Source organism: Patagioenas fasciata, chromosome 13 (assembly GCF_037038585.1).
Source record: "Patagioenas fasciata isolate bPatFas1 chromosome 13, bPatFas1.hap1, whole genome shotgun sequence".
Classification (NCBI taxonomy): Eukaryota; Metazoa; Chordata; class Aves; order Columbiformes; family Columbidae; genus Patagioenas; species Patagioenas fasciata.
The window spans coordinates 13,685,902-13,712,696 of NC_092532.1; the positions used below are offsets into that span (position 1 = coordinate 13,685,902).

The 26,795-nt window shown below is 42.3% G+C and overlaps 2 protein-coding genes and 1 long non-coding RNA gene across 6 annotated transcripts in view; 2 read left to right on the plus strand and 1 right to left on the minus strand.

Moving 5' to 3' along the window:
* The window catches only part of DYNLRB2 (dynein light chain roadblock-type 2), a 182,799-nt gene that overhangs the window by 115,349 nt on the left and 40,655 nt on the right, over positions 1–26,795 (minus strand). The window lies entirely within an intron of this gene.
* Positions 234–5,314, plus strand: LOC139829043 (uncharacterized). Its single transcript, XR_011741259.1, has 4 exons — positions 234–344; positions 1,860–2,007; positions 3,934–3,996; positions 5,111–5,314. It is a non-coding gene; the product is annotated as an uncharacterized lncRNA (long non-coding RNA).
* OSGIN1 (oxidative stress induced growth inhibitor 1) lies at positions 13,065–24,009 on the plus strand. Of its 4 annotated transcripts, none has more exons than XM_065848370.2 (6): positions 13,065–13,160; positions 17,358–17,463; positions 19,929–20,065; positions 20,382–20,573; positions 20,907–20,998; positions 21,665–24,009. In XM_065848370.2, the coding sequence occupies exons 2-6, from the start codon at positions 17,379–17,381 to the stop codon at positions 22,656–22,658; spliced, it is 1,500 nt and encodes a 499-aa protein (XP_065704442.1). In that variant the 5' UTR covers positions 13,065–13,160; positions 17,358–17,378; the 3' UTR covers positions 22,659–24,009. The 4 variants fall into 4 exon arrangements, with proteins under 4 accessions (XP_065704442.1, XP_071670290.1, XP_071670289.1 ...); XM_071814189.1 differs by having other exon boundaries at positions 13,077–13,160; positions 17,361–17,463; XM_071814188.1 differs by lacking the exon at positions 13,065–13,160 and adding an exon at positions 13,557–13,686.

The following is a 26,795-nucleotide window of genomic DNA, read 5'->3' on the forward strand; positions in this document are numbered from 1 at the left end:
TATTTGCACAGGCTGCTGCTGTGAGCCAGAGGAAGAAAAGGCTTGCAGATACAACTTAAAGAAGCTGCTACCATAAATTCAACTGCAAGCAGGTTAAGGGTTCTCTAATCTATTTGGTTTTATTTATTAACTCTGTGTTTTGCACAAACATTTAATACTCTTGCATCATGTGGGGCTGGGAGTTTATTGTGTGAGTGGTCACGGACCTTCTTTCAGTTCTCTTCTGAGAAGAGTCTGAATAAATGGCTTTGGTAGAGGCTTCCCCAAAGAAAGGATAGGAGCACATCCCCAAGAAATGGAGAAATGGAGAGGGACTGGCACCCCACCGAGCCATATCTTAACTGGTTAGTGTTACTGTATTTAATCTACTTGCATGGACTGGAACGCACATTTCTGGGCTTTTCTTTGTGGGATGGAGGGAGATTGGTCAACCTCAAAGCTCTCAAAAAGACTTATGCTCACTTTTAATATTAATTTGCCTTTTTCCATGCTTAGAAACACAAGTGTGTTTTCTAGGAAAATGCAGAGCCCTACTAGAAAAGGTGCAATCTGATCCTAGTTTGGTTAATCTTCTCTTTGGCAGGTTTCTTCCTAAAACTTTGAGATTACCACTTTGGTGTATGGAAAAACATTGTACCTTTTGCTGTATTACAAAACTATAACAATATATCAGTTATATAGGGAGGCTATTCCAAATGGCCTTGAAACTAATTGGAATGCTTACCTTTGCTTCAACAGGCCTTTCTATTTAATGTGGTGTGATTTAGCTCAGACCCTTCTTAAAAACAAAACACACAGGACGTTCCAAAAGCAAGTTGTCAGGAATGTTGACAGGCACCTTCCCCCACAACAGCCTCCTTCTTGTTAGTGTTTCAGACGAAGAGATTGAAGTGAGTAATTAACATGTATGAGCTGCGTTTACAAGCTGAAAAAAATGTTTATTGTTTTATCCCTTGAAGAATGACTGCCTTGCTCAACACTAAATTGAGTAAAACCAGGAGGAATGTGATCCTGTGTTTTTATGAGGAGTGTACTTCTGAAAGTAAGGAACTGGCTAAGGTTGTATGGAATTCTGGCAGCTATCTTATAGTATCTCAGCTAACAGACTCCTTTTCATCCATCAGTGATATTCACCCAGAAAGAACTCCTCTGTGACACATGATACTAGGCTGTTATAACGAAACTCTATGAACTTGAAATTCAGGCTTGTTTTAATGTGTTGCTCAGACACTTCTTGTATGTCTTGGACTTCTTTCAGAACAGCTTTATGTTTAGAAGTTTAAATAAACAAACCAGCAAGGTTTTGGTTTTGAGTTAGAGGGATGTATGGGACCTGCTGGCTTCCCAACAGGTGACTTCCTCAGTAGACAAGGCATATCTGCAGACGTGGGCTAGTGTTATTCAAATGCAATAGACTATGACCTGTACTTCCCAGTTTTTAGAGCAATTCTGTGGTGAGCAATGTCCTGTGGAATGGGATGTGTTGTGTGATACCCCTCTCCGCTGGTGGAAGCCGGTTGCTGCTGACACCAGCAAGTTTCCTCTGAGGAGTTGCTGCACCTGATCAACTGGAGATGGATTGATTTCCCTCAAGGCTCTTTTTCTCCCTCTGCCAGGTGTAACTAGTGAACCTGCCTTCCCGTGCTAGGCACATTCTTTTGATGGACCAAATACTCCTTCAACAAGCTGCTGAAATATCTGCTCTGCTCCAGCAAATATGCCAGTATTATTCCCAAAGTGGTACTGGGCAACTGATTTACAAAGAGTTTGGCAGAATCTTTAATGAACAGGAGTTGATATTAGGCAGAAGAGGTTTGGTGTGGAGTCCTGCCTGACTCAATTGTTTCATCTCCCAACAGAGTCCCAAACGCAAGCTCTCTGCTGCTTTGCGGCATGTTGCTTTTGATGAGCTTATACCTGCACCAGGGCATGAAGCCATCTTTTGCAGGCTTTAGAAAAGTATGTTGCTTCTTGGCTGAAGAAATAAGGAACAGAAGAAATAACCTGGTAAGTTTCAGTACGGATTTTTTGTAAGGAAAAACCCTTGGAGGCAGCATAGTTGAAGTATATGAGTAATCCAAAACACATGATGCGAATTGGGTAGTAAAGTCACCATCACCTTCTCAGAAAATTAAGTTAATTATTATTTCTAGAAGATTAGGAAGAGTAGGGGAGAGTGCATAGATGTTTAACAAGTTGACCTTCCAAAGTTCATGGAAGTAATTTCTCAGTAGAGGCTGAAGATAAGATCAAAACCTGTGGGACAAACATTCCTCCAGAATAAATGCAGTATAAAAGTAGTTTTAACACAAAGTTCAACAAACTTGCTGTCATAGACTGCTTGTTTTAGTTATTCATATATATATTAGGAAATAAATATTTGCATCTTGGAAAATATGCAAAGTTTCTGTAGAAACGGAAATTCTGTATAAAATCGCAACATCTTCAAGAGATATGAAACTGAAAAATAATGTGGCTATAAAGATGCAGGAATATCAAAGTCATAGGCTGTTCCTATAGTGGCCTGTTAGACAGGGACTGTGGAGGATTTTCAGCAAGAATGACTGATATGAAATGTGCTCTATCCTGGTGATCCTGAAGGGTTTGGCAACTGTAGGAGAAGAGATGCCTGTTCACAGCAGAACGTGCCTGAGCGGTGCTTTGGTGTGTTGCAGCATGCTGCATGGCTGAGGCGGCTGCAACGGCATCTCGGGCCAAAAAACCCACTCACAGCATGCAAAAATACGAATTAATTCCTGGTGGATAATATTCTATAGCTAAAATTGAACTGGTGTTGTAAATAACGATTACAAATCACTTAGTCTATTGTATTAGAAAGTTTTAGCTCTTTTTAGTAAGATTCTCATTATTTGTGATCAGGCACAGAGAAATGTGTGTGACACAGGTTGTTCTCTCATAGCGCAGCAAGAAATCTGGGTAACTTTTGTGCTATGTAGCCCTGTGGCTGAAGGACAGGCCGGGGGACCCGGGGACAATCCTTGGCTCTGTTATGGCAGTTACTAAGGAGACACTTAATATCTGTGAACTGTTTCTGTGTCCTTCAATGATTGAAAGAATTAATTTGACACCCAGTCACACCTATACAATACTTGTGTGACAGACTGACACCCTGTTAAGATTAGAGGTTTTCCTTATATTATGAAATTCTCCTGTTTTGTAAGAGGATTTCTGCTATTACATGCTCATGTATGTGCCACTTGCTTATTTGATGGGTTTTTTTTCTAGTATGCTTTTGTGTATTTGTGATGAACTGCACAATCTTTGAGTGCATTCCCAGGACAGAGCTTAGTAATGACACCAACTTTTAATGACGTTCCAACACCAACAGCGTTGCTGTGACAGCAGGGCAGGTTTGCTTATGCTTTCCCAAATGACAGAACAGTGAGAAAACCATCAAGATTTCATACTGAATGTGGTTCACTTGCAGGGTATGAAAGCTAAGTGGTACTGGAAATCCTGCAGCAAGGTTATATGGGAAACTAAAAAACCCACATATTTTCTAAAATTATGTCCCATTGTAATAGTTTGTATTAATACATGTGAAAAAAATCATAAATCAGAGACACACATGGCAAGCTTGCATAATTCTATAGATGAATGTAACTGAAATTATTTTGCTGAAACTACATTTGTCCCATTCTGTCTTCAGGCTACTGACTGGAACCTGAGCATCCTGAGCATTGAAACAAATACTTTCCTCAACAAAAGTACTTGATTACATCTACCCTTAACCATGAATGCAGCTGCTCTTCTGTAATCACTTGTATGCTTAAATTCAAATTGAAATCCATGAAACAGAAAAGTAACTCAAGATAATTGACAGCAATAGTTTTTGTTACCTTGCAAAGCTTGTATGAAGTGCTGTTTATTTCCCAATATAGTTGGGCTCATAGTTTATATTTTTATTCACAGGCTGAACTGAAGAGTCAAATAAAGTGTTAGGTGTACTCATGTATGCTGATGGTAGTGGTTTTGGTAAGTGATGTGAGAAAATGAGAATTCCTTTTAGAATTGAGTGAAACGTTACTTTCCTTAGGATTTTTTTCATCTTAAGTTTAAATTCTTAGAATTAAAAAAAAGCCAAACCAACCAACAACCAAACATGTAAGTGAAGAAATAAAATGTGCTTTCTTGGTGTTACAGTTTCATAATATTTAGATGCAACTGAAATTAGTATATGTTTTTCACTGAACTTATAGATTCTCTCAACAGTACTTTCAGTGGAAAGCATTTGTCCAGAGACTCAGTTCTCAACTCTGCAGTCTTCATCCTTTGCAGTGCATTGTGCAGTGCCAGTCAGCATGCTGCAGGGATTTTGGGCCAGGAGCTGAATTACGAAGTGCCACGAAATGTGCCCATGGCAGGGTGTGCAACTTGGTTTTTTTGAGGTACTAAGTTGGCAAGGCATTGAATGCTGAGTGCCAAAAACCTGTGAATTGATGCTTCCACTACAGTTTACCATAGCAGGGACGTCAAACATGAGCAAATTGACAACTGGCATATGCCTTATTTTTGCTGCTGGGACATGTCTGACTGGCTTTCTTCATGATCAGTAATAGAAAAGCTTTTAATGTGATTCAGTGGGCTCAGGGGTGAGAAGAGGGTAGAGAAACACTGCAGGGAGATAAGAGTGAAGATTATAAGGTTAGGCCTCAGTGGAAGGTGAGATAAGAGACAATAAATGGCGAATGATGTCATACAACAGTGACTTAGCTGTTTGCTGGGATTATTGGCCTGAACTGGAGAAGCAAAACTCAAAGCAAGGTTGACAGAATGGGCTGCTTTTGTAGCAAGCCTGCATGCCAAAGGGGATTTACCATTGCAGTGTGGGTAGCAGATGCACAGAAGATTTGGCTGTCCCAGGCTCAACAGCTTCGTCTGTGTGTGACAGGGAGTACCTGAAAGTCCTGCACATTACCTTGGTGCTGCTCAATACCCACTGTGTCTGTTCCGGGTTAGCTAAGGGCTCAGCACATTCACTGACTGTGCAGGTACTTTGCCTCTTTCAAATGTGCATGAATAACAGCCACTCCTGAGGCCAATCTAGGAGTGACTTTGTATAAGCTCTTTACGTATCCTTTTTTTCCAGGGGAGAGAATAAGAGCAGATCGAGAGAAGGCCAGGGAATGCAGTGCAATATGAGCTCTTCATGCTGCTCTGCTCTGTTTACCAAAGGCCACCTCCCTCCTGAGGTGAGAACATGCTTCCTCCCACATGCCCTTCAGTTATTTTATTGAGGTTTCTTCGTGAACAAGAAGTATCCAGATAATCTCCAAGGCTTTCCACTTTGCTTTTTATCAGGTATGTGCGTGGCTGCATTGATTTGAAGAACAAGCTGTGCAATGCTTCTTTACTGTCGTATTACTTCACACTTTTGCACAATTCTTTTGTGTTCTCTCATACTTTGGCACAGCCCAGGCAAGGAAGCTCAGTCAGAGTAGGGACTAGCTTGAACTTGAATCTAAGGTCATGATAAATAGTCCTGTGGAACTGTCAGCTCAGTGCTTACTGGTACTGAAGCAAATCTAGTGCTAGGAAAGGATAGAGGCCAAACCAAAGGGCTGCTACATAACCCATGCTTAGATGACTGGATGAGTTGCTCTTTTTTTCATCTCAGCATATGAGAGATCTGGAGAACATCTAGAGGAGGTGGAACAGGTTGATATAGGGTATGGAATAGCTTCTGTAGTGGGAGTAAGTGAGGAGACTGAGAGAAATATAATAGAAGTGTATAGAGCTGAGTGGCGTAGAGAGGCATCAGTTGTGCAATCTCCCTTCAATACAAGTTCTAGAGGCCATGTGAAATTACTAGGAGCTAGACAAAAATAAATGAAAGGCACTAGCAAGTGAACAAACCTCAGCCAATTTCAGCCAGTTCACTCAGCTGCAAATAGCTGGAGGTAGGAGAAGGCACAAGACAAACTTCACATCCTTGTCCTGTTCCCTTCTATAGGTGTCTGCTACTGCCCACTGCTGAGGTTGGGAACCAGGCTGGATGGACCCTTTGGGTCAGTCTGGCCCGACTTATGTTTGTGCAAACACAGCGAGCTCTAGTTACCTTCTATGACAACTTGGGTATGTGTTCAGGCACAGAGAGCCGCAGCAGTGGAGACAAGGACACGAGCTCCCCATAACAAGGCAGAGCAGCTCTGGTCTGCAGTTACTGCTGATAGCCTTGAATGTTAACCTTCGGTGTGCCAGGAGTGCAAACAAAGGCTTCACATGACACCCCGGTCAGATCTCCCAGGGAGCTGATATCAAAGCCTGCACTTCTGGTCACCTCGGTGCCACACCACCCTGCCATGCTGAGCATCTGTCAGTCTGGACTGGTAAACAGAGCAAGTTGGGTATTTCACTGTCACAGCTCTGCTGCGTGACTTCAGCCTCCAGGTAAAAGGTCACTTAATATTGCTGCCCTGAGGTTCTTTGGTAGAGGTTTAGCTTGATCATTCCAACTTGGCATTTTCACAAATATTGATCAGGGAACCAAAACCACCCCTTCCTTTTCATCCTTGCTTGGGACAATTTCACTATGGAAAAAGAGAAAAATTAGGGCATGCTGCAGCTGGTTTGACAGCTGCCAAAAATGTGAATGGATTATAAATAAGTTATTTCTCTCTATAGAATAATTATTGGCAACGGCACAGGACTTATTTAGAGTCTTCCATCTCTAGTGTAGAAATAGCTGCCTGGTAGACAAAAACCAAAAGACACTTCAACAAACAAAATCCACAAGAACACCAAAAATGCAAACCAAACCCAAAGTTATTAAAGCAAAAAATACACTTGAAACAGGAATAATAAGCTTTTGGTAAAGTAGCTGTGGAGGAGAAGCAAGTAAAATGCCTTTAGTGAAATTTCTCCCAGAAAAGCAACTTCAATAAGATCTTCAGGGTAGTTTGGTTCTTAATCTTCTAGATGCTGAATACATGTAGTGAAAAATAATTCTTGCTACAGAGCATTGCACACTTGTTTCGTTGACCTGTGCTCAGCTCTATGCTTAGACATGTGCAAAAATGGATGACTGTCAGCTAAATGTGGAATTACCCAAATCGCTAGGTATTTCTAAAACAAATGCATTGGGGAATTAGTTACTGAATGGCTTTATTCTTGTGCAGGAATCCTGCTTCTTTCTTTCCTGTAAATTCACTGTGCCAAATCTTTTCAGAGTTCATAGTGAATATTTTTTTATGTTCCTACACCACAGAAATGACCCCAGAAGATGTGCATGTATTTCAAAATAGCACGTGACATTTTACAGCAAGTGGCAGCTCCTTTCATGTTCCAGCCTCCTTAAACTAGTCTAGAAACAGAGCTGTCAATCACAGGTGAGAAACCTTGACCTATGAAATAATTTTGTTACAATTTAATGCATTACTGTTATACTGTGACTAAGTGATAAGATTGTCTCTGAAAAAGACACCGGTTTATCCAGTTTTATGTGGAATGGTTCCATGTTGTGGCATGTGGTGCTACTGTGAGGGGAAATTTGGTCTAAGGAAAACTTTGAATATATCACTTCATCTGATCTTTCAATGTGCATGAAAGCCCTGTTAAGAGTAAGGGACTTGCATGCTACAATCTGTTAGAATGTCCCAGAGGCTCGTAAAGTTACAGCAGAAAAAGAACCATTGCAAAGCAGGAACAATTGGAATTGGTGACCTGGATCTAAGCAGCATCTACCTCTTATGGTATCAACTGCTTCAGAGGAAGGTGAAAATTAGCCCTGAGGGTGGGAAGCTGTGGGATAACTCTAGCATGGCCCTTTTGTAAATGCTCAAAGCTAAAAACTATTGGGGTCTGCTGCAGAAATGCCTTTTTTTTTTCCTTTTAGGAAATCAATGATGTTGGCTATGTTAGCTCTGGATAACCCCAACTGTGTATGTTTCTAAGCCTTTCATGAACGCTACTAAATAGTTTATCTTAAGTGATTATTGATCTTGATAAAGTGAAGAAAACTAAAGTTAGGCTAAAGAGCTGCAGAATGGCTTAAGCTATGGCAAAGGAATTAATCCAAGAATCTGCAAAGGCCTTCTGCAGCCGCTTCATCAAATTTTATGCTACCGAATTAAGCTCATTGCCTTACATGCTCCTTTTCCAGGTTTGAATTACCCCCTTGTATTCAAAAATCACTGCTTTTCCTTGAGGGAAAATACATAGAGAGAAGACGCCCAGTGTGCACAGTTAGGTTGTACTTCCTATTTCAAGATTTCTTCTCTATTGGTTATTCCAGCCAAGAAACCATGTGCATTAACTTTTGTGGGATACTTTCTGCTTTTGGGCATATGCTTGCCAATTACTTAGTCTGACACATCGTAATATGATGCAGCAGTTATTAAATTAAGCTATCAGTTGCCAAATGCCAGTACAGATTAAAAGCATATAACAGAACACTGACTAAAGACTGTGTCTTCAAATGATCCTGCTATCCTAAACTCCTGTAAATATTTATAAATATATTGACATTAAGATAAGAGGAAAATTCCATACTAGCTTCATGTGCAGTTTAATCTTTGACTAGGTCATAGCTGCTGTTTGTTCGAAATGAAAGTGCATGTGGTGTTTACTTTTTCCCCAAACCACACCAGTGTTGAGATCATGATGGATGTCTGAGCACAGAGCACGCGAGCGGAGCTTTGCTCTGTGTGTTGCACTTGGGGAACAAAAAATCTGCAAGGGCCTGTCCTCTGGGAAACAAACACGGCTGTAATCCCTCGAGCCAAAGGACTGTACCTCTTTGCATCTTACTAGCTTTTGAAAGGAAGCATATGTGCTGGGAAGCAGCAAGCACACTAGATTTGGCTGCCGTCCCCATACGCTGTCACCTGAGGAGAGAATGGTCAACTTGGCCTGTTTTCCAAGGGGGATCAGAGGAATGTATCCTCAGCCACCCAGCGTTCTGCACTACTGCTCTACACGGGCACTTCACATGTGACCTCAGAGTGACTATATTTTTGCAAGATATCCACTGCTATCTCATAGTGTATTGGGCCTCTTTACTTGCTAGGAGCATCTTTTTCGCAGGGTGTGTTTATGCAGGCTGGCTTGGTCTCTGCTAATGCTCTCCATTATTGTTCCCTTAGCCTGGTTAGAGAAGATGTGCGAGATCTCCCAATAAGGCATTCTTAGCATGCACAAGGGCACTCACACAAGTTTTTACTGCAGAATACCCAAAGATGTGACTGCATAAATGCAGATAGAGCTTCATAGCCCTCATGGGTAGTATGATTCTCACCTCCCCAGGTTTATTTCTTAACAGATGTTTTCCAGACACAGTGTTGGAAGTGGCTGATGCCTCTGGACAATGAAGGGGGGTGAAAATCTTTGGTTAGGTGTCATTGTTTTAAGAAGACAACCCTCTTAGAACAGACAGAGAATGATTTCAAGGAAATAAGCTGAGAGCAGAGAAAGGCAAAATTCATTGTTTTAAAATAGTTCCAGGAAAATGTAAGGTTTTGCTTTTTACTTTCCTCAAACAATTTGCCAGGTTACTAAGACTAAACCACTTCAGTCCTTTCTCTGCCTGGGAGGTCAGTGTTACTTTGAATAAAAACCAGTTGCAGTGAACCTTCACTTCTCTCCCCTTGGACCCAGCTGCCTAAACACTGCAAAAAAAAGTATGAACATGGGACAGATATGGCCTTGACAGGGACATGGGAAAGTAGGACACGTGCGCTGTGCCAAATCTTTCTTAGAGGAAACCATGTGAAAGCACAAGCACGTGTAGGAAGTCACAAGTATAACTGGGAGCAGAACTGCATCTCACACTTGCAGAGTTACCTAAGCTGCTTTTTCTAGCAGGGCAAGTAACATACTTCAGAGATCCAGCTGCTGACAGACGTGGTGTGGCCATGTGCATCTTCTGATTTGGAGGACATCTGCAGGGAGGATCTTGCTGATGTGGGTCCAGGCTATGGTGCCAGTGACAAATGTGTTTGGTTTTTGTTTTTTTTTTTTAGTTGAAGCATAAAGAAACCAGATTAAATGTTTCAGTATTGATGTCAAATCATTTATTTTCATTAAATATGTGGGTTCTAGTAGTAGTAGATAAGCTAACATACAGTTTTGTAAGTGCCAGTTTTCCTGTGTGAAAAAGATGGAGATGCTTTTGGCAGTAGCAGAATGAAGCTGGATTTCAGGTGCTGCATGGAAATCATATAGAACTGAAATACTTGGTCAGGTCTTCTAGTGCTTGTGTTTGAGATTCAGCCTTAGACTAATTGATCTGCACTGGAAGGGTGGGTGAAGCACTTAATATTCCCTTAGACAAAAAACATGCAGAATTTGTTTTTGGTTTGCCATAATTGAAAGAAACACCAAAGCATCAAAGCAGTACTGTGGCCAATGGAGGATCACACTGGGAGTGTTCCTCTAATTATGAAAAACCAGCAGAACATGAAGTTCTAATGTGTGAAACAATGTAGTAAGTCACGATGATTTGGCACAATTTGGGTAGGTTTAAGTCTGGCTAGAGGGAAGGGTGGATGCTCGAGAGGTGCTGTGAGAAGTGTTCTGCCAGGAGCTGTCAGCAGCAAAGGCAGCAGCGATCAATTCTGACACCAGAGGGATGCTGCTCCTTACGCTCCCCCAAATCTGGAGATGGCAGAATCAGGGCTGACAGGTTGTGTGAGTAGGGCATGGATGGGTGGAACTTAATGGCCTCAGGTGAAAAGTCAATCAATAACAAGGAAATTTCTTTTAGTAGGGAATGGTTCAGGTGCAAAATTCTACCCCAGAACAGTGCTATGGCTCTGTCCATGCTTCCTGGCATATTCTTCAAATTTTACCTTGGTAAAAGATAGCATCAGCTTGTTGGAGTTCTGAGAACTATATCGTGCTGATGTAAAGGGAAACAAACTGACCTTGTCATCAAATGCACCCAGGGTCGCTGATACTGTGAACTGCAGAGTGTGACTTGGAGGCGGAATGAATGACCACCAGTGAAGTCTGCCCCTCTGTTCTGCAGGCAAAGATGTGCAAAGAAATAAGTTAGTATTGTTAGTTGCACACTCTGACAACCATCAAAAGGGTTAGTGCAAAGTCATGCTGGAAATCTCTATACAAGCTTTTTACTTGGGCAGTTAACTAATCTGAATGATACTGGTTGCAATAAATCAGGAAGAAAATAGAACTGAATTTCATCAATTTGCAGGTCAAAGGCTGGCTGCCAGGCCAAGTGCAGATTGCACAACTACTTCCTTTTCTGGAAAGTTTGTGCAGACGAATTGTTGGGCTGAATTATCTGTTTCCAGATAAGGTACACAAGGCAGTGACATTGATTTATAATCCATGTGATGTATTTGGGATATCTATAAAAATGGAGCCTCCAAATTGCTGTATTCAATGGTCTTATTGTGCAAGCAAATAAAGGACAGTGGGTTATTGTTGTACATAAACATTTTCCTATAAAGAATTGTACAATGTGCAAAATATTATAGAGCTTGTGGTTTTGGAAAGACATATTGGCTTTATTTGCACAGGTAATAGAGATTCTAGTTTTCCAAATTCTAGTGGGAAATTGAGAGGATTTCCACTTCTTGTACGTAGAAGACAGCTTTATTTCTGCAGGTTTGCACACATAGGAAGTATTCCTGATTTTACTGCTGATAAAGCCTGCCAAACCATCATATGGTTTCCTCTTCTATTATGCTATGAGCAAGTATGGACTTGAACATCTTTTAACATGCAACACTGCTGTAATGTACTGCAGATAGATTTTGAAAAACCTAGTAACAGGACAGTCTTAAATCATGTAGCCAAACAAATCCCTTAGTTTGTCTGGAAGTTTAATTTTTCCTTGACTGATATGGATGCATTTTCTACCTGCCAATAAATATCTGGATAATGCATATAAAAGCCTTTGTTCCTGCCATCACCACCACCAAACAAAACAAACAAACCCACCACACAACAAATAGTATGAGTTACGTAAGAGCTCCGGGCAAATGCTGCCTTGGATAAAGGCCCAGACAACTTGAAAGAGACCTTAGAAAAACCACCTCTCAGCCTGACAAGTATTTACTGAATCAGATTTTCAGAGGGACCCCTCTTAGTTAAATTTTAACTAAAACAATGGCTTTGTATTTATTAAAACAATTTATTTTGGTGGAATTAAAATAGATTATGAAGTATCCTACTTTGTGGATTGTAGGAGTATAGAATTCCTTCTCATAAACTGTTTTTTATATCACATGGTTAAAACTATACATCCTAACTGGATATCAGCAGTCATCCTGATTCCCTGGAGGCTGTAGTTTCAAAATAGATGACCCCAGAGATTAAAATATGCAGCACTTACTACTCAAACTGAACACTTTGGCAGAAATTTATTTCATTTGTTAAGAGCGCTTTAAATTTAGCAGACTTGATTGATTACTGGATTGAGTAAGATACCTTGGATTAAATTCTGGTATGTTGTAAATTTTACAGGAAGTAGTCTGACTCACTCATTTTACTGATACTGTGGAACAGGTTTATAGGACTTAATCTCACTGAAGAAAAACAAAAAATAAATTGAAGCCTATGTTTTCAGGCCCACTATGTCTATGATATAATAATAGGGTGAAACTAAAACCACAAATTGTCCAAGGTAGGAAGAAAGTCCTTATATTTTCTTGTCCTTTTGTGGCCAAAAAGATCACTAGTTTTAAAACAAGCATCCAGTGCTATCCTATCACTTTTATTCCTACTTGTAACTAGCAGTTTTTTCTTTTGAATACAGAGGAAAAAAGAACAGTTCTGCCATAGAAAGCATTGCATTTTATGAAAGTCTCAGGTTTTAATTTGCCCTGGGGGTTAAAACTGAAGATATTTGTTGAATGCGGGCATTCTGCCATGCACGGCTGCCACCAGCCTGCTTTTGCTGTACTGGTGGAGTCAGCTGAGTATTGCTGAGGACCATGGCTACATCATTCATTCACAAGCTGGGAAGGGAAATATTCCTGCTGACTCACGCTGATAAATATTTTCCTCGCTCCGCCTCCATTCATTTCAGCTCCTCCTCTCAGGGCTGGTAGCCTACTATATTTAAACAGCTCTCTTGGAGCAGAGGCAGATTGAAGGCTGTGGTTTGGTTGGTTTTCCTGACTGTACAGGCATTTTCATAAAGATCTCTCTTCTTGTCGGACCTGCTGCTGAAGGTAAGAAGGCTAGAAGTAAATGTGGAGAGCTCTGTCTGGCATACTGTAACATTGCCTTCTGAATATCACAGGGGTGGTTTTAGAATGGTATTATTTTAGTGTACCATTAAGGTGAATTTTCTTCTACTTGAGTTGTGTTTGTGGGGTAACTGGCCTGGCATGTAAGGGTGATAATCCAAGCTGGAGGTGTGTGGGGGGGGAACCAAACTTCTCAAACTTGTAGGCAGGTATAAAATGTAAAAGATATTGAGATTTCCGGTTTTTAAAACCACTAATGAATTAAATTTTTAATGCCGCTGGCTAAATGAATGGGTTGATGAAGAAACTGAAGAAACCTGTTGCATTTGTGTTAGCATTGTCCTTACTTTAACCTGTCACAGTAGCTTTTTCAGTCTCTTTCATTATTTATATGTACTTGACTGCACTGCTCTGGAGCTCTCCCCATGTGCTGTAGAGGCCACACTTGGTGGTCCTTGAGCAGAAGTCTGATTGATGTTACAGGGAGAGCTGCTTGCATATGGCTGAGGTAACTTGGCTTTTATTTCTGTTAAAGGTCATTTAGTGTTGTTGTCTTGCTAAATGTGTCTTTGCTTTTTCTTACTTTAAAATCCATTTCAGTTGTGCAGCCTGGAACTACTAGGGGCCATGCTGACCGACTTTATGTGAGTTATAGTCCCTTCAGGCTTAGGGCTGTGTCAGGAAGGTATGCAGCGTTTGGCCCAGAACGAGCTGGGTGCTTTTCCCAGCCAGAACAATTATGTAACATCACATAGATGCTGAAATGCTTTGGAAACAGCAAATTGTGGAGCTTGCAGCTTGCTCCCAAATGAAGAGGAAAGAGGCACCCATTTAAAGTAGGAAACCTAAAGCAGGAGCTGAAATGGGGTCAGTGTCACTAAGCTGACTGAATGTGAGTGTCCAGCAGCCTATTCTACATAAAAGGATGGTGGGAAGAGCAGTCTTGGGTTTCTTGCTAGCTCAGACTTTCTCTTGCTGCCAACTAGTTCTGTATAGAATTGAAAAGAACTTCAGTGTCCTGTATGCTTTCCAATAGCCTCTGCAAGAACAGACTTTCATCTGCCACACACTCTATTAGCTGTACAGGTTATCAAGGTATATGTGGTCCCTTGATTCTAAGACTGAAAAAACAAACAAAAAAAAGAGTAATCCACCTTGTCTTCTAATGCAAGGAAAAGCAAGCATTGAACCTGAAACTGAAATGCCTGGAATGCTCTGAGCTCAGTTTTACCCCCAGAAGTCAAACTCTTAGTCTACAGGATGGGAATAGCTATATACAGGTTTAGCATCTGGTTCATTTTCTACTTAAAAAATAATTATTAACTGTGAATTATAGAGATGGCAGCTATAGGATGTCGGTGGGACTTCTCCCATTTGTACTGACATGCTACAATAAACAGTAGCATCTCTGGTGGTTAATTTTGTGTTAGTAGAATTGTCCAGTGTCAAAACTTCAGGAAACAAAGCATGTAGCACTAAAATGGTCATGATGGGGTTTTGTGAACCCAGATCCTGAATAAAACTGTGGCTAAAAATGATCATATATGTGCATGGATCTAGTAATTTCATCAGAATAACAATTGTGTTCCTCGAGGCATTAGGGTTTGGTTTAATTCCAGTAAATGGTCCTTTTCCATGTGTCAGAAGGTGCAGAATGGAAGAGGAGGGTCAAATGAGGCGAAGGCTATCGCTGAGCCTGCAGCTGCTGGCTTTGCTCTGTCGGGGGGGTCGGGTGGCATCGTGCAATGGCCAGGAGCCAAGGCACCTTTCCCCTAAAGCAGACAGGGCTGCCAGGCTTTCTTCTGTCTTGCGCCTTTTTTTGTCCCCTTCAGGCTGCTCCAGAAAAATGCTGGCACACATGGCATGACTTTGCACCCAAGTCTTACAAATGGGCTTGCAGGCTTGTTATTTAATATTCCGGCTTTGCTGCTATACTGGAACTGTTAGAATGTGTTGTAGGGGGTTGGTTCAGCAGTCCTTGCTTCCAGCAAAGATCCCACTGATGGCGCTGAGATACCACTGTCTAGAGAGTGTGTACGGTGTTTCTGTGCATGCTGCTGCAGACTGCTGCAGAACAGAAACCTGGAAGGTTGCTTCCAGAGATTTTGCTTCCTTCCTCCAGAATCCCAATAGTTTCCCAGAAATAAGGTGTGCACTCTGTTACGAAAAATTAGTAAGAGCTTCTCTCCTTGTGTAGTACAGCCACGGAGAGGAATTTATTTGTTACCATAGAGAAGAAGCCTCTGCTAGCTTTCAGATAGGTACTGTGGTTTAGCTGGTTTGAGGGAATACCTTACTGGTCACACCAGTATGCTGTTCCTTTGGTGTCTCTGGCCATCCCAGGTGCTAGTGCTGTCTTACACCAGTTGCAACTCTAGAGCTTTGCTGCCCTTACACAATAATCTGCTGGAAGGTGGTGCGGGTTTTGGTTGATGTGGCAGAACTTACATAAAAGGCTGAGGAAACACTTGGGCAGCTGCAGCTGCCTCAGTTGGGTTAAATCTGCCTTTAGAGGCTGGTGTGTGTCTCAGTATGAGCACAACACAGGGACATGCTCATCTGTAGAGTGTACATCTACCTTGGAACCTCAGTTTCCTTGGAATTCAACTCTCTTTGAAGCTAGATACTTGAAAAGATTTAAATTAGAAAGCATAATTATTATGTATTTTAAATGATTCTTGCCCTGTCAGGCAAAATGCATCAGAGTCTTAGACTAATGCTTAGTTAAGTGGTAATAGGCAACCAATAAGAGTTAGTAAACTGTGATCCAAAAATTGGACAAAGCGGTTAGTTTTGAATTCAACTTGTAAGCCTTGTTGTGTGTCTCTCCACTTGGATGAGCCCTGTTCTCTTGGAAAAGCTCTGTCTAGCGCAGCAATGGCTGTATATGGGTGAATATGAGAGCTGTCATATCTTTGCAGGCAAATGCACTTACCGGATGCATCCTGAAGCCTGAGATCCTGCAAATCCTAAATTAACCTGTGGTTTTCTGGCTACTCATTCAATCACCGCGGTCTTACCGCAGTACTGTAGTTGCTGGTGATGTAAATGTCAGGCTTAAAGTGGAGCATTACGCTTCTGGGATGACATTTGCCACAATACCTGTGTCAAAGGCAGTGATGTGCCAACACTTATGGGAGTGTGCAGTGTGCTTGCCAAAGATCTTTCTGCGCTTGAAAAGGGTGTGGAGAGCATGCCCCACTGAACAGAGTCGTGCCATTCTGTGAATTTTTACTTAGCTTTCCAAACCGAGAGTAATCTTTGTAGAAAAGACTGTTCTCTGTAGAAGAGCTTAAAAGCTTATGCCAAATTTTGAAAATTTCACTTTTGCTGGGCAGCAGGTGGGAGGGAAGGCTTTTTAACTTCTCTATATTAGTGACAGTATAGTTGGATTCTCTAGAAAACTAGAGAAGTCATTATTTGACATAATAGGATTCTGCCAGGCTTGGCAAAAAATTTTATTCACTGTTCATTGAATACCTACACAACAAACAGAGGAGTTTTGTATATTCCGCTCCAATTACTAGTCTCCAAGGTGGTAAATTTGTTGTGTATTTTGTTTAAAGACTTGCTGTTTACTTGTTCAGACCTAGAACTCTTCATTTTCTGGAAGATTAAGAAAGAAAGTACAGGAACTAAACTAACACTTATCGAAAAACTCTTTAGTGATGGAATGGTACATGGTTGAAAATGCAGCCAAGAGACTTCTAGTCTTTGAGCAGAGAACTTGAGTGAGGCTTGCTCTACTTATTAATAAATGCACAAGTTCCCTTGAAAAGTACAGTGTGTTCATGAATGGGTTTGTGATAATTATGGCAACAATGTTTTTCTGCACAGTATGGGCAGAAGTGAAGTTTTCTTTAACAAGCTGCACCACATCAGTTACTGCAGTCAGAGGTTACTGAAGTTGCCATCTGTTCTGGAGGGCCTGGAATTTGTGTGTGGAAAAGAAAGATAAGGATCCTCTCTCTTTTTTTGCGGTATAATCAGGGAATCATCCTTTGGTTTTGGGGGCAAGAGGAGAAAAAGATAAGCAGGCCTGTCCTGAGTATGGAAGTGTAATGTGAAGGTCTGCAATGCAGGGATAATAATTTAGATCAACCTGGGTTTGCGGGCTATAGAAAGTAATGTGTTTTGCCAACCCCCCGCCCCAAATAATTCAAAACTTATTTGTTTTAGCAGGTAGACTCCAGGATCCAAATGCTTCCAGACAGGAAGACGTGTGCATTATTGAACAGATTCCAAAATAAGAGGAGGTTCAAGGCAGTGCCTGTCGTGATCATAGGTGAGTTTTCCCCTGCCAGCATTGCTGCGTTCTCTAGTGCTGTCGTTGCTTTGCACTTGCTGTCTTCAGCTCCTGTTCTAAGTGTTCTTACTCAAACCAGAAATGCCTGGCCACTGTTTCTGCATCCTTTCCCTGACAGCCAGACTTTCGGTAATACTAGGAGAAAGACCACTAGGAGTTGTGGGAAGTAGGGAACCGGGTATTTGACAAACTAAACCACACACGTTTTTTAATATCAAAATTGGTAACCTTCTGGACATCAGTTCAGTGGGACTTGTGTTTTTCTTTTTTTTTTTTTTTCCATTGGATACTTTGAAGGGTTTGAAATGTTTTCGTTGCAACAGTTAATCAACTTGCTGTGAAGTAATTATCTGTACTGCTTGACTTGGAGGTAGGTTTGTGTGATCTTTTTTCCCAGTCTTGTGTTCAGAAAGTGCTTCAGATGCTGTTAAAGTTTCTGGAAATTTTTCATAGATTTTTAAAAATACAAGTCAGCTACAGATTATATAGCAAACAGGTTATATACTAACTGTCTTGTCTCCATTGCAAGAGTGGAGCTTTGTAATGCAAGGTGATTCCTGGAGCAAAGAAGTGGTGATGTCAGTGCTTTTCCCTCTGTGACCGACCATGAGTTGTGCTCGAGTGCAGGTGTTGGACACTTTTCTTCTGAGCATGTGTTTAAGTGCCTTGCAGGGCTGGCTTCCTTCCTTATCTGTCATCTAATTTATAGGCCCCAAGAGAGCATAGTCCAAAATTAGTACATCACATAAATCACACTTAATCCTCACTAACAGCGAGTTTGACAAGGGCACCACTACCAGCAGTTCTGGTCCAACAGTGACTTTGTGCTGCCCAGTTGTACAAGTCTTTAAGTGGGAGGGAGGGTATTTTGGTACATCCCTAGTGTGCCTAAAGAGTGTGGAGATGTCACTAAGGCCTCAGAAGCACCAGTGTGAAGGTGTGCACTCTGAGGAGGCTGGTGGGCTGCAGCAGCTCAGCTGTTCCACTGCAGCTGGACACTGCACGCAGGTTCCAGCTGCTTCCCAGGCCCTGCTCCAGGAAGGCTGTGGACTCTGCCGTGCTGGCAGCCTCCTGAAAGCAGTTGCATTCTAGAACAGTTTGAGCCCCAGAGGCAGCTCGGCTTGCGCCCATCCGTATGAAACTTAGATGTGGCTCAGAGTAAGTCCTCTGTCTGTGTTGCTGAGCAAGCACTTAAATGAGTAAGTTTACCTTAGGTGCCTCCTTGTACTTCCTAAAGCAAAGGAGTAAGCCAAAAGGTGTTACATTTTACTATAGCTGCAGTTTAGTTTGCTTTTAATTTCTGTTACTCTTGGGTTTAGATAACTTTCCTGCAAGTGGAATATTCCAGACACTGATCTGCAGCATCTGGTCCTTGCTCAGCACAGCAGACTTTGTTCCCAGCTCCAGCGCATACTGCCCTTCACACAGCTCAGCTCGCTGTGGGTGTTACAGCCCGAGGTTCCCTCTATCTCAGATCTCCAAGAAGCAGCTTTTGCTCCAGTCGCTCCCGCGTACAGCACAGGCACTATGTCAACACAGTCTGCTGTGTCACTTCAGTCTCCTCCCCTACATCGTCACATTACACATTATGTAATGGTGGTTGGTCACATTCTAGTGGGCAGCAAAGCCTGAGCAGCCAGAGAAGTTGACACCTAGTTATGCCGACACTGTAAAACATTAAACAGGCTGGAGAACAGCCACATGAAAACTTTCCACGACTACTCTCGCTGGGCTTTGAAGTCACATATATCAAGTTTTTCCAGTGGCTGTTGGCTGGTCAGCAGGAGGAGCCCAGTCATCCAGCAATCTGTTCAGAGGGCTGTGTTCTAGGGGGTTGTCTTGGCATTGCAGGGGGACTGTTCCCTAGCACACTGCCTGCAGTGCTGTGGTAGGGCTGGTTACCATTTGAAAGTGGCCACAAGACATATTAGTCAAAGCTGTTATTGCCAAATATCCCTTATTAGACAGGATTTCTTACTGAGCAGAGCTGTTTCCCCTTCACTTTAATAGTCACCCTGTTTTCTGGACTAATTCTGTAACCTGTGTACAATGAACTACTCTGCACAGGTGTGACATGTGCATCAAGGAGAGCTGAGGCCCTCAGTCAGTATGTGATCAGTTTCTAAACCTTGAAGTAAGTTAATGAGCAATAATTCATAAACATGCTAGGGACTTGAGCTTTCAGGTGGCTTCTGGCTTGTTTAACCCGATGTTTTTTCAGCAAGTTCTGAAGATCTTGCAGTGCAAATAGATGCAACTGAGGAGGAGAAGGGGACATAGGAGGGCAAAATGACTTCTCCAACTCCATCCATTAGATCAGTGGTCAACCTGGAATGGGAAGTCCGCTGTATCCACAGCAGTGTGTTATCCTTTGAATTGGTCTGGATAGTAAAACACTTCTCTACCTGTAGGAGTATAAATTCTCCTCCATTGTGTCTTTTTAGGGAATGGACCTTCAGGAATCTGTCTCTCGTATTTGCTGTCAGGCTACACCCCTTACTTCAAAAGAGACGCTGTTCATCCTCATCCCATTCTTCAGAGGAAACTGGAAGAGGCACCAGATGTCTCCCTTTTGGACCAGGTTTGTGTAGAGAGAAACAGTATAACATCATCTACCTCTAGGATGCTTTACTATGATAAGAGAGAACCTAATTTGAATTTTCAAAGTACACAGACAGAATGAGCCTAAAGTACTTTTTGTTGTCCATATCTCCCTTGTATGAAATGTCATCATTGCTGCTAAGATCCTTGAGGTAGTCCTTGGGCAATAACAGGGTCTGTGTCAGTAAATGAGCTTCACAGAACACCAAAGTCACTGACTAGAAATACTGGAGTAACAAGCCATCTGCTGCCTGGCAGGACATACATTTTGAGCATCTGATTCTGCCTCTCTTTAGGATTTGGAATATCTGTCCGAAGGCTTGGAGGGACGATCCAACAGCCCTGTGGCTCTTCTGTTTGATACTCTTGAGCGTCCAGACACAGACTTTGGTGGAACAGCAGAATCTGTCCTCACGTGGTGGCATGAGCCTGACAGAGCCATCCCCCACCTGGTCCTTGGCAAAAGCGCTCCTGGAGGTGCCTGGCAGGTGTGTGAATTGAAGCCTAACTGTTGAGGTCTGCATATTGTTAGACAATCAAATGTGTTGACTGGAGAGCCAAAAACTCCTCTAATAAGCCAGTCAGGCATGTCTGATTTTATGTGCAAACAAGCAAAAGTTTAGAAGGAAAAAAAGGCTTGAGAGGCTTTTATACTTCCACTCTGTTGTTCTCTTTGGACAACATGTATGGTTTCATCCATGACAGCAGGTCAGAGGAAATCACTGATTTAACAATCTCTGCCGTATTGAAACATGACAAAATTGCATTTCATTTATTACCTTAAATGCCTAAAATTCATTTTACTGTGTTTCTTGTTCCAGTCTATTGAGGGCTCTATGGTTACCCTGAGCAGAGGAGAATGGATGGGACTCCCAGATCTCCTGTTCAAGGACTGGCTAAAGCAAAAGAGAAGGTAAGTTATCTATGATGTGATCATTAGCAAACATCCAGAGGCTATTTGGGAACCTGATGTGGGCTTCTTGAATGTAGCTACACATCTGTTACAGATGATTCTAGTGAGAGAAGGGACACTGTCTCACTTCCCAGTAAAACTCTGGTTTGCATTCAGTGATTCGGTAAAATTGCAGTGTTGCTTGGTATGTGACATCAGCACCCACTGGGGAGATGGATTGCAGTGGCCATGAGTTCTGAATAAAGCTTAGGAAAGGCACGATCATCTGACTTCTCAGTCTACTGCTGCTGTCCCCAATGGCAAGCATAATCAGCTCAGCTACTGTGCCATCTCTGACGTCCTTCTGCTTTTGAGATGTATAACAGTTAAACTTTAAAAGTCCAGGAGTTAAAAATGGAATAGAAGCGAGATGAGAAGAAGGCATAAATGAGCAACCATGTTCTTAGGGGTGGAATTCATGCTACAGAAAGCTGCCTCTGACCAGGAGCTTGTGGTCCTGTGTTAGCTCTGTATACCAGGAATAACTTTGCTGAAGTTAAGGAAACCAGATAAGTCTTCTCTGGTAGTGCCAGGATAGATGGCTCTAAGATGTGTTCAGTGGAACAGAGGAGAAATTCCAGTCTCTTACTTAACTGGTGCTTGACCTTTGTTTGTACTATATTACAGAGGCCTCAGAAACAATAGAGCCACAGCAGAAGACATTGCTCAATATTACCAACACTATGTGATGAAGAAAGGCTTGCAGAAGAACTTCAGATGTGGTACTGTTGTGACCTCTGTAAGGAAAGTGAGTGCAGAGGGTGTCTCCAACCACACACAGCAAGATCTGCCGGAGAATGGTGACTCACTCTGGAGCTTCAATGAGAAAAGTACAGAGGTCTTTCAGGTGGATGGATTTTTCAAAAATGTGAAAGGTGATAAAAAGCTGTTCTCTATTTATGCAGAGAATGTGGTCTTGGCTACTGGAACATATGATAGTCCTACTTGGCTTGGGGTCAAGGGAGAGAACCTTTCCTATGTCCATCACAAGCTGTCTGCCCTAGAGGAAGCAGTGAAGAACAACAGCATTGGCATCATGTCAGATCCAGTCTTGATCGTCGGTGCTGGTCTGACAGCTGCTGATGCAGTTCTTTTTGCTCACCATTGCAATATTCCAGTACTCCATGCTTTTCGGAGACGAGTCAGTGATCCGGGTCTGATTTTTAACCAGCTCCCCAAAATGATGTACCCTGAATACCACAAAGTCCATCAGATGATGAAAGAACAGTCAGCTCCTTGTGCTGGGCCCTATGAACGTTACGTTAGCCTTCCTGAACATCATGTGCTGTCCTTTGGCAGTGACAAGAAATGTGTCTTTCAAGACAAGAATGGCTGCCAGAAAGCTTATAAAATTTCCATGGCTCTTGTTCTAACTGGCTCAAACCCCAACCTCTCTTTTCTGCCAAATAATGGCATTGACTTGGCAATGGACAGTGACCAACCAGTCAATTCAAAGAGGAATCCCATAGACGTTGACCCATTCACCTATGAATGCACTCAGGAGAAAGGGCTTTATGCTCTAGGACCTCTCGCTGGAGATAACTTTGTACGATTTGTTCAGGGAGGGGCTCTGGCTGTTGCCAGCTCTCTGTTAAAGAAAGCAAACAAAAATCCACCCTAACAAAGCAAAATCCCTGCATGAACTGTGTCTAAATGGGTTTCTGCTGTTTTCTTAGCGAAACAAATCATCTGATTTGTGCATCCTCAAATGTAAAGTGTACTCTTGGTATTCTCCAAGGTTGTGCAGAGTTACTAAGTTCTTGCTGAGTTATTTGGAAAGAATAAGCCACCAAATACAGAGTGAGTTTCCACACACAGCAGTACCTTCAGTCCCTGGGGATTCAGCTCCTTTCATGCATAGCTGTGCATGAAGGCTGCAGGGGCTTTCAGTCTTGTGCCTGGAAAAGTTGGGGCCAAGATAGTGATTGCTCTTCTATGCAACACCTTCCCAGATGGCTGAAATCTGAATTGGGGAACAATCAGTATTGGTTATTTCCAGGCAGCAGGCTGATAACCCTGTGTCTGTCAGTGTCTTACAGTGTGTTCATGAAATAAAGTAAGCCAACATTGGTTTATTTGCTCCTGTGGCTTGGCTATATGTTCTTATTAGACAAGAAATCACTGAAAGATGCTGCAGGCACCTCTCTGACACATGAAGGGGTACTCTGCAAATGAAAACTGACATAGAAACAGTTGAAAATGTTTTGTCCCACTGACACCAGCAACAAATATTATGTTATTACATGTTACTCTTTTTAGTCAAGAGATTCCTGTGATGTTTTCTCCTTCTTGAGAAGGAGAAGGTACTGATTTAAAAGCCCTTGGTTTGCCATCTTGCAGCCTTTTACTTTCAAAATCCTACAATTGCCAGGGCCAGATTCTTGGCAGCTGCTCTAGAGACAGCAGAACTAAAGGGGAGCTATTGGTCTGTCATGTGGTTACCCAGGTACTGTATGGGGCTTCTGCTGCACAGAGTATTTCATAAAGATGCAATATCTTATATATTGTGTGAATTTATAATGTAATGCGATTTTTAAAGAATACTTTTTGTGTAAAAGGGAAATGGCACAGTCACTTTTTGATGGTGTTATGCTATATAAAGTAATTTTTATACTAGTTTTCTAAAATATTTTTATTGGCAAAATATTTTGTTACAGGCTTTCAATGAGTGTTTTGAATGAGCTGGGGTGTGTGGGAATGATGCCTTATGTTGCAAACAGCATTTTCAATGGACCTACAGGGTCTTTCATACCTCTCACAGGAAAAGTCAGAGTCATAGCTGATCTGTTTTGATGTAAAGACAGACTCTGCTCCCTGTGCTGCACTCAAACTCACTGACATGCCAGGATGCTGTACATGTCCCTGTAAAGCTGAGTGTGTGGAGACAGTGCCTGTTTGCAAAAGAATCAGCCTTGGATATTTTTGCCACTGACCTTGTGTGACTCTTTTCAATAAAGTGATTTCAGACTTTCGCCTGTGTTTGGTTTTTACATCTGACTTTGAACCTCTGATTCAGAGAAAATCTAACGAACTCTTCATCAGCTTCCCGGCAAGCACCAGGGTGTGCTTTACACCTGCTAAATCCTGTATCTTTCCCTCCCTCGGAGCACAACACTATGGGTTTGTTTCTCTGTGTCTTCCTTTCTCCAGTAGGATGGCAAACTCTTGTAGAGTGCTTTGGCAGTCTCTGTCTCTTTTGTGAGGCTAAAACACAATAGCGAAGCAAGCTATTTGTCAAGTGTCTTCTTGCCTAGGGGATCTTGGATGTCTCTCCTGTTACCTTCTGTCAGGGAAAAATCCTGAATTGGGGCCTATACCAGTAAGTCAATAAGACAGTTTGGATCAGAAGGGACAGCTGAAGTTCTCTGGTCCAACCCCATTAAAACAAGGCAAGCTTTGAAGTTAGACCTGGTTGCTCAGTACCTTGTCAGGGAAGGCTTTGACTATCTTCCAGGATGGAGGTCGCACTATCAATATTTAGTTGTCCCATTCAACATTTGTCCACCTTTGTTAAGAAATGTGGGGTATTTTCTTAAGTATTTTGTGTCCCTGTTGCAGCTTATCTACTGCCTCTCGGTTGTGTTTCGTTGTGTGTGGTTTCTATTTATTTTTACTGCACAGCTTGGAGAATAGTCTGGCTCAGTGTGTTTGAAAAAACAACGCTCATTCTTCTCTGAATGCTGAGACTGGAAGGGCCCTCAGGGTTTTGTGGGCCCAGAGGTGTGGTGTGGATGGATTTCCTGGGCTGTGGAATTGCTCACCGGCCAGAGAGCTGGCAATGCCCTCAGAGCTCTCTTTGGCAGCATTACTCTAAATGAGGTGGCAGTTGCTCACCTGAATCTGTTCTCCTGGCAATGTGGAGATTCCTGAGTATGGGTAATGTCCTGTGTGTTTTTAGCATTCGCCAAGAGAGATGAAATGAGCTGGTACTTGTTTTGCCCAACTTTATGTTCCTCCAGACCAGATCCCAAGCAGTGCAGGATTGTGCTGTTCCTCCCCAGCAGTGGACCTTTGCTAGAGAGAGGAAAAAAAAAAAGTGTTCACTTTCCTAAAAGTACTATTTTGGGCCAGGTCTCCTGCATCAAAAGCAAGTGAGGCAGAGAACAAAAGCCAAAGGGCATCTTAAAAAACCAAGGGGCATCAGAGCATCCTGGGAATAAGGGTGTAGGATTGGTGTCAAGTGAAATGCTGCTCTACCTAGCGCTGAGGTCAAAATCGCAGTGATCGTGTTAATCATTCGTGCATCCCACATTGCATTATTGTGATCTAATTTGCCCTGCACCAGGGAGCTCCTAACTAGGGCAGTAGCCTTGGTCTATGTCAGAAGAGCCTGCGACTGTGTTTTAAATAGGCAGCTTTCTTGCCCAAGAGGGGTGAGCTGATTCCCTGCCTTGTGTAGGACCAGAAAGAGAAGTGAGGGATTCACAACTGATGCTTAGAAAATATCCTGCATTCTGCCCTGGAGGGATGTCAAAGCGGAGAGTCTGAGTACAGTGGTGGTGGTTTACTCATCATCGAGTTCTCAGGGCAAGGCTGTGTGGTGCTAATCCGAGTGGTCATTCAGGTTTCTGTATCCAGAGAGACAAATATGAATCATTGTTCCAAAACAGCTGTGACAGTCATCAGATACCAGCTTTGTTATTTGTGGGATTCACTCACGCATTGTAACTTCAACCTACAGCATGTGATAGCTACAGGAAAAAATAATAGTCTCCTCCTGGGCATTCTGCAAATCACACGCCACCCGTGGCAGTGAAGCAGCTTCATCAGGTGAAATACCAAATGCTTTCACCACCGTTCCATTGCTGCAAGTGAGACTCAGTGAGGAGGTTACCCTGGGGAGTTAGCTGGCTATCTGGAGTTGGAGCCCACTCTCCACTCTACTTACTTTCTCTGCCACATTAGTCCTTTGATGTTCTCTCCATGATGCCCAGCAGGGACCTTCTGCAGCCACAGTGACCAGAGCAGGTCTATCTGAGAAGCCTCAAGCAATTAACTCCCTGCTCTCTTCAATTCAGGTAGAGCAGGTGTGTGATTTTTGTGTTTGTTTGTTTGTTTGTTTTTTAAATTCAAACCTAAGAGGTGATGTTCAGGAAAACCTCACAGCATCAGCAAGGGCTCCACATCGGGCATCCATGTTTTGTCCTTCTGGGCTCCTTGGCCTCTTTGGCTTCTTCCTTAAACTGATCAATCCGCAGTTTGTGGTTTTGCAGAACAAGCTGCTGGGACCTGCTGGACTCACCAGGAACCATGGAAAATTATGCACCTGGAACAGAAACAAGGGTTTGAAGTTTACCAACAAGAAGATTAAAAAAAAAGGGAATTGTGGGTGGTTTTTTTTTTTATTTTGTTGTGCTAGTGAGTGCTTGTAGTCAAGGCTGAAGTGTTTTAAATAAACATGCTTGTGGGTGTGGCAGAACAGACTGTACAAGTCTAAACTCAGGTACCTTTTATTATGCCATTAACAGTACCAGTTTACTGCTTCTACTTTTCGCTTTGGTGAAGGATTTACAAGATATCAGAGCATGTTTGTTGTGAGCTTTCACTTCTTAAACGAAGGGAAGGGTACCTTCTTTTTAAAAAAAGCCATCTTTTACATATCATCTGGATTGAAATTGTTTCAATAAATAGTCTTGAGTACCCATTTGGTTGTTCAGCATTCACTTTTTTGGGCCACACTTCTGTCTTTGAGCACGGTACTAAATCCAACCACATCTTGGCCAGACCACTCTATTTCAAAGCTCTACGGAGCATTACA

Excerpts from the sequence above, each read along its gene's own strand:
- OSGIN1 (XM_071814190.1), top strand. The coding sequence starts at position 16,262 with ATGACATTTGCCACAATACCTGTGTCAAAGGCAGTGATGTGCCAACAC. Across the intron at positions 17,464-19,928 it reads AGTGCCTGTCGTGATCATAG|GGAATGGACCTTCAGGAATC; the intron begins GTGAGTTTTCCC and ends GTGTCTTTTTAG. Across the intron at positions 20,574-20,906 it reads CTCCTGGAGGTGCCTGGCAG|TCTATTGAGGGCTCTATGGT; the intron begins GTGTGTGAATTG and ends TTCTTGTTCCAG.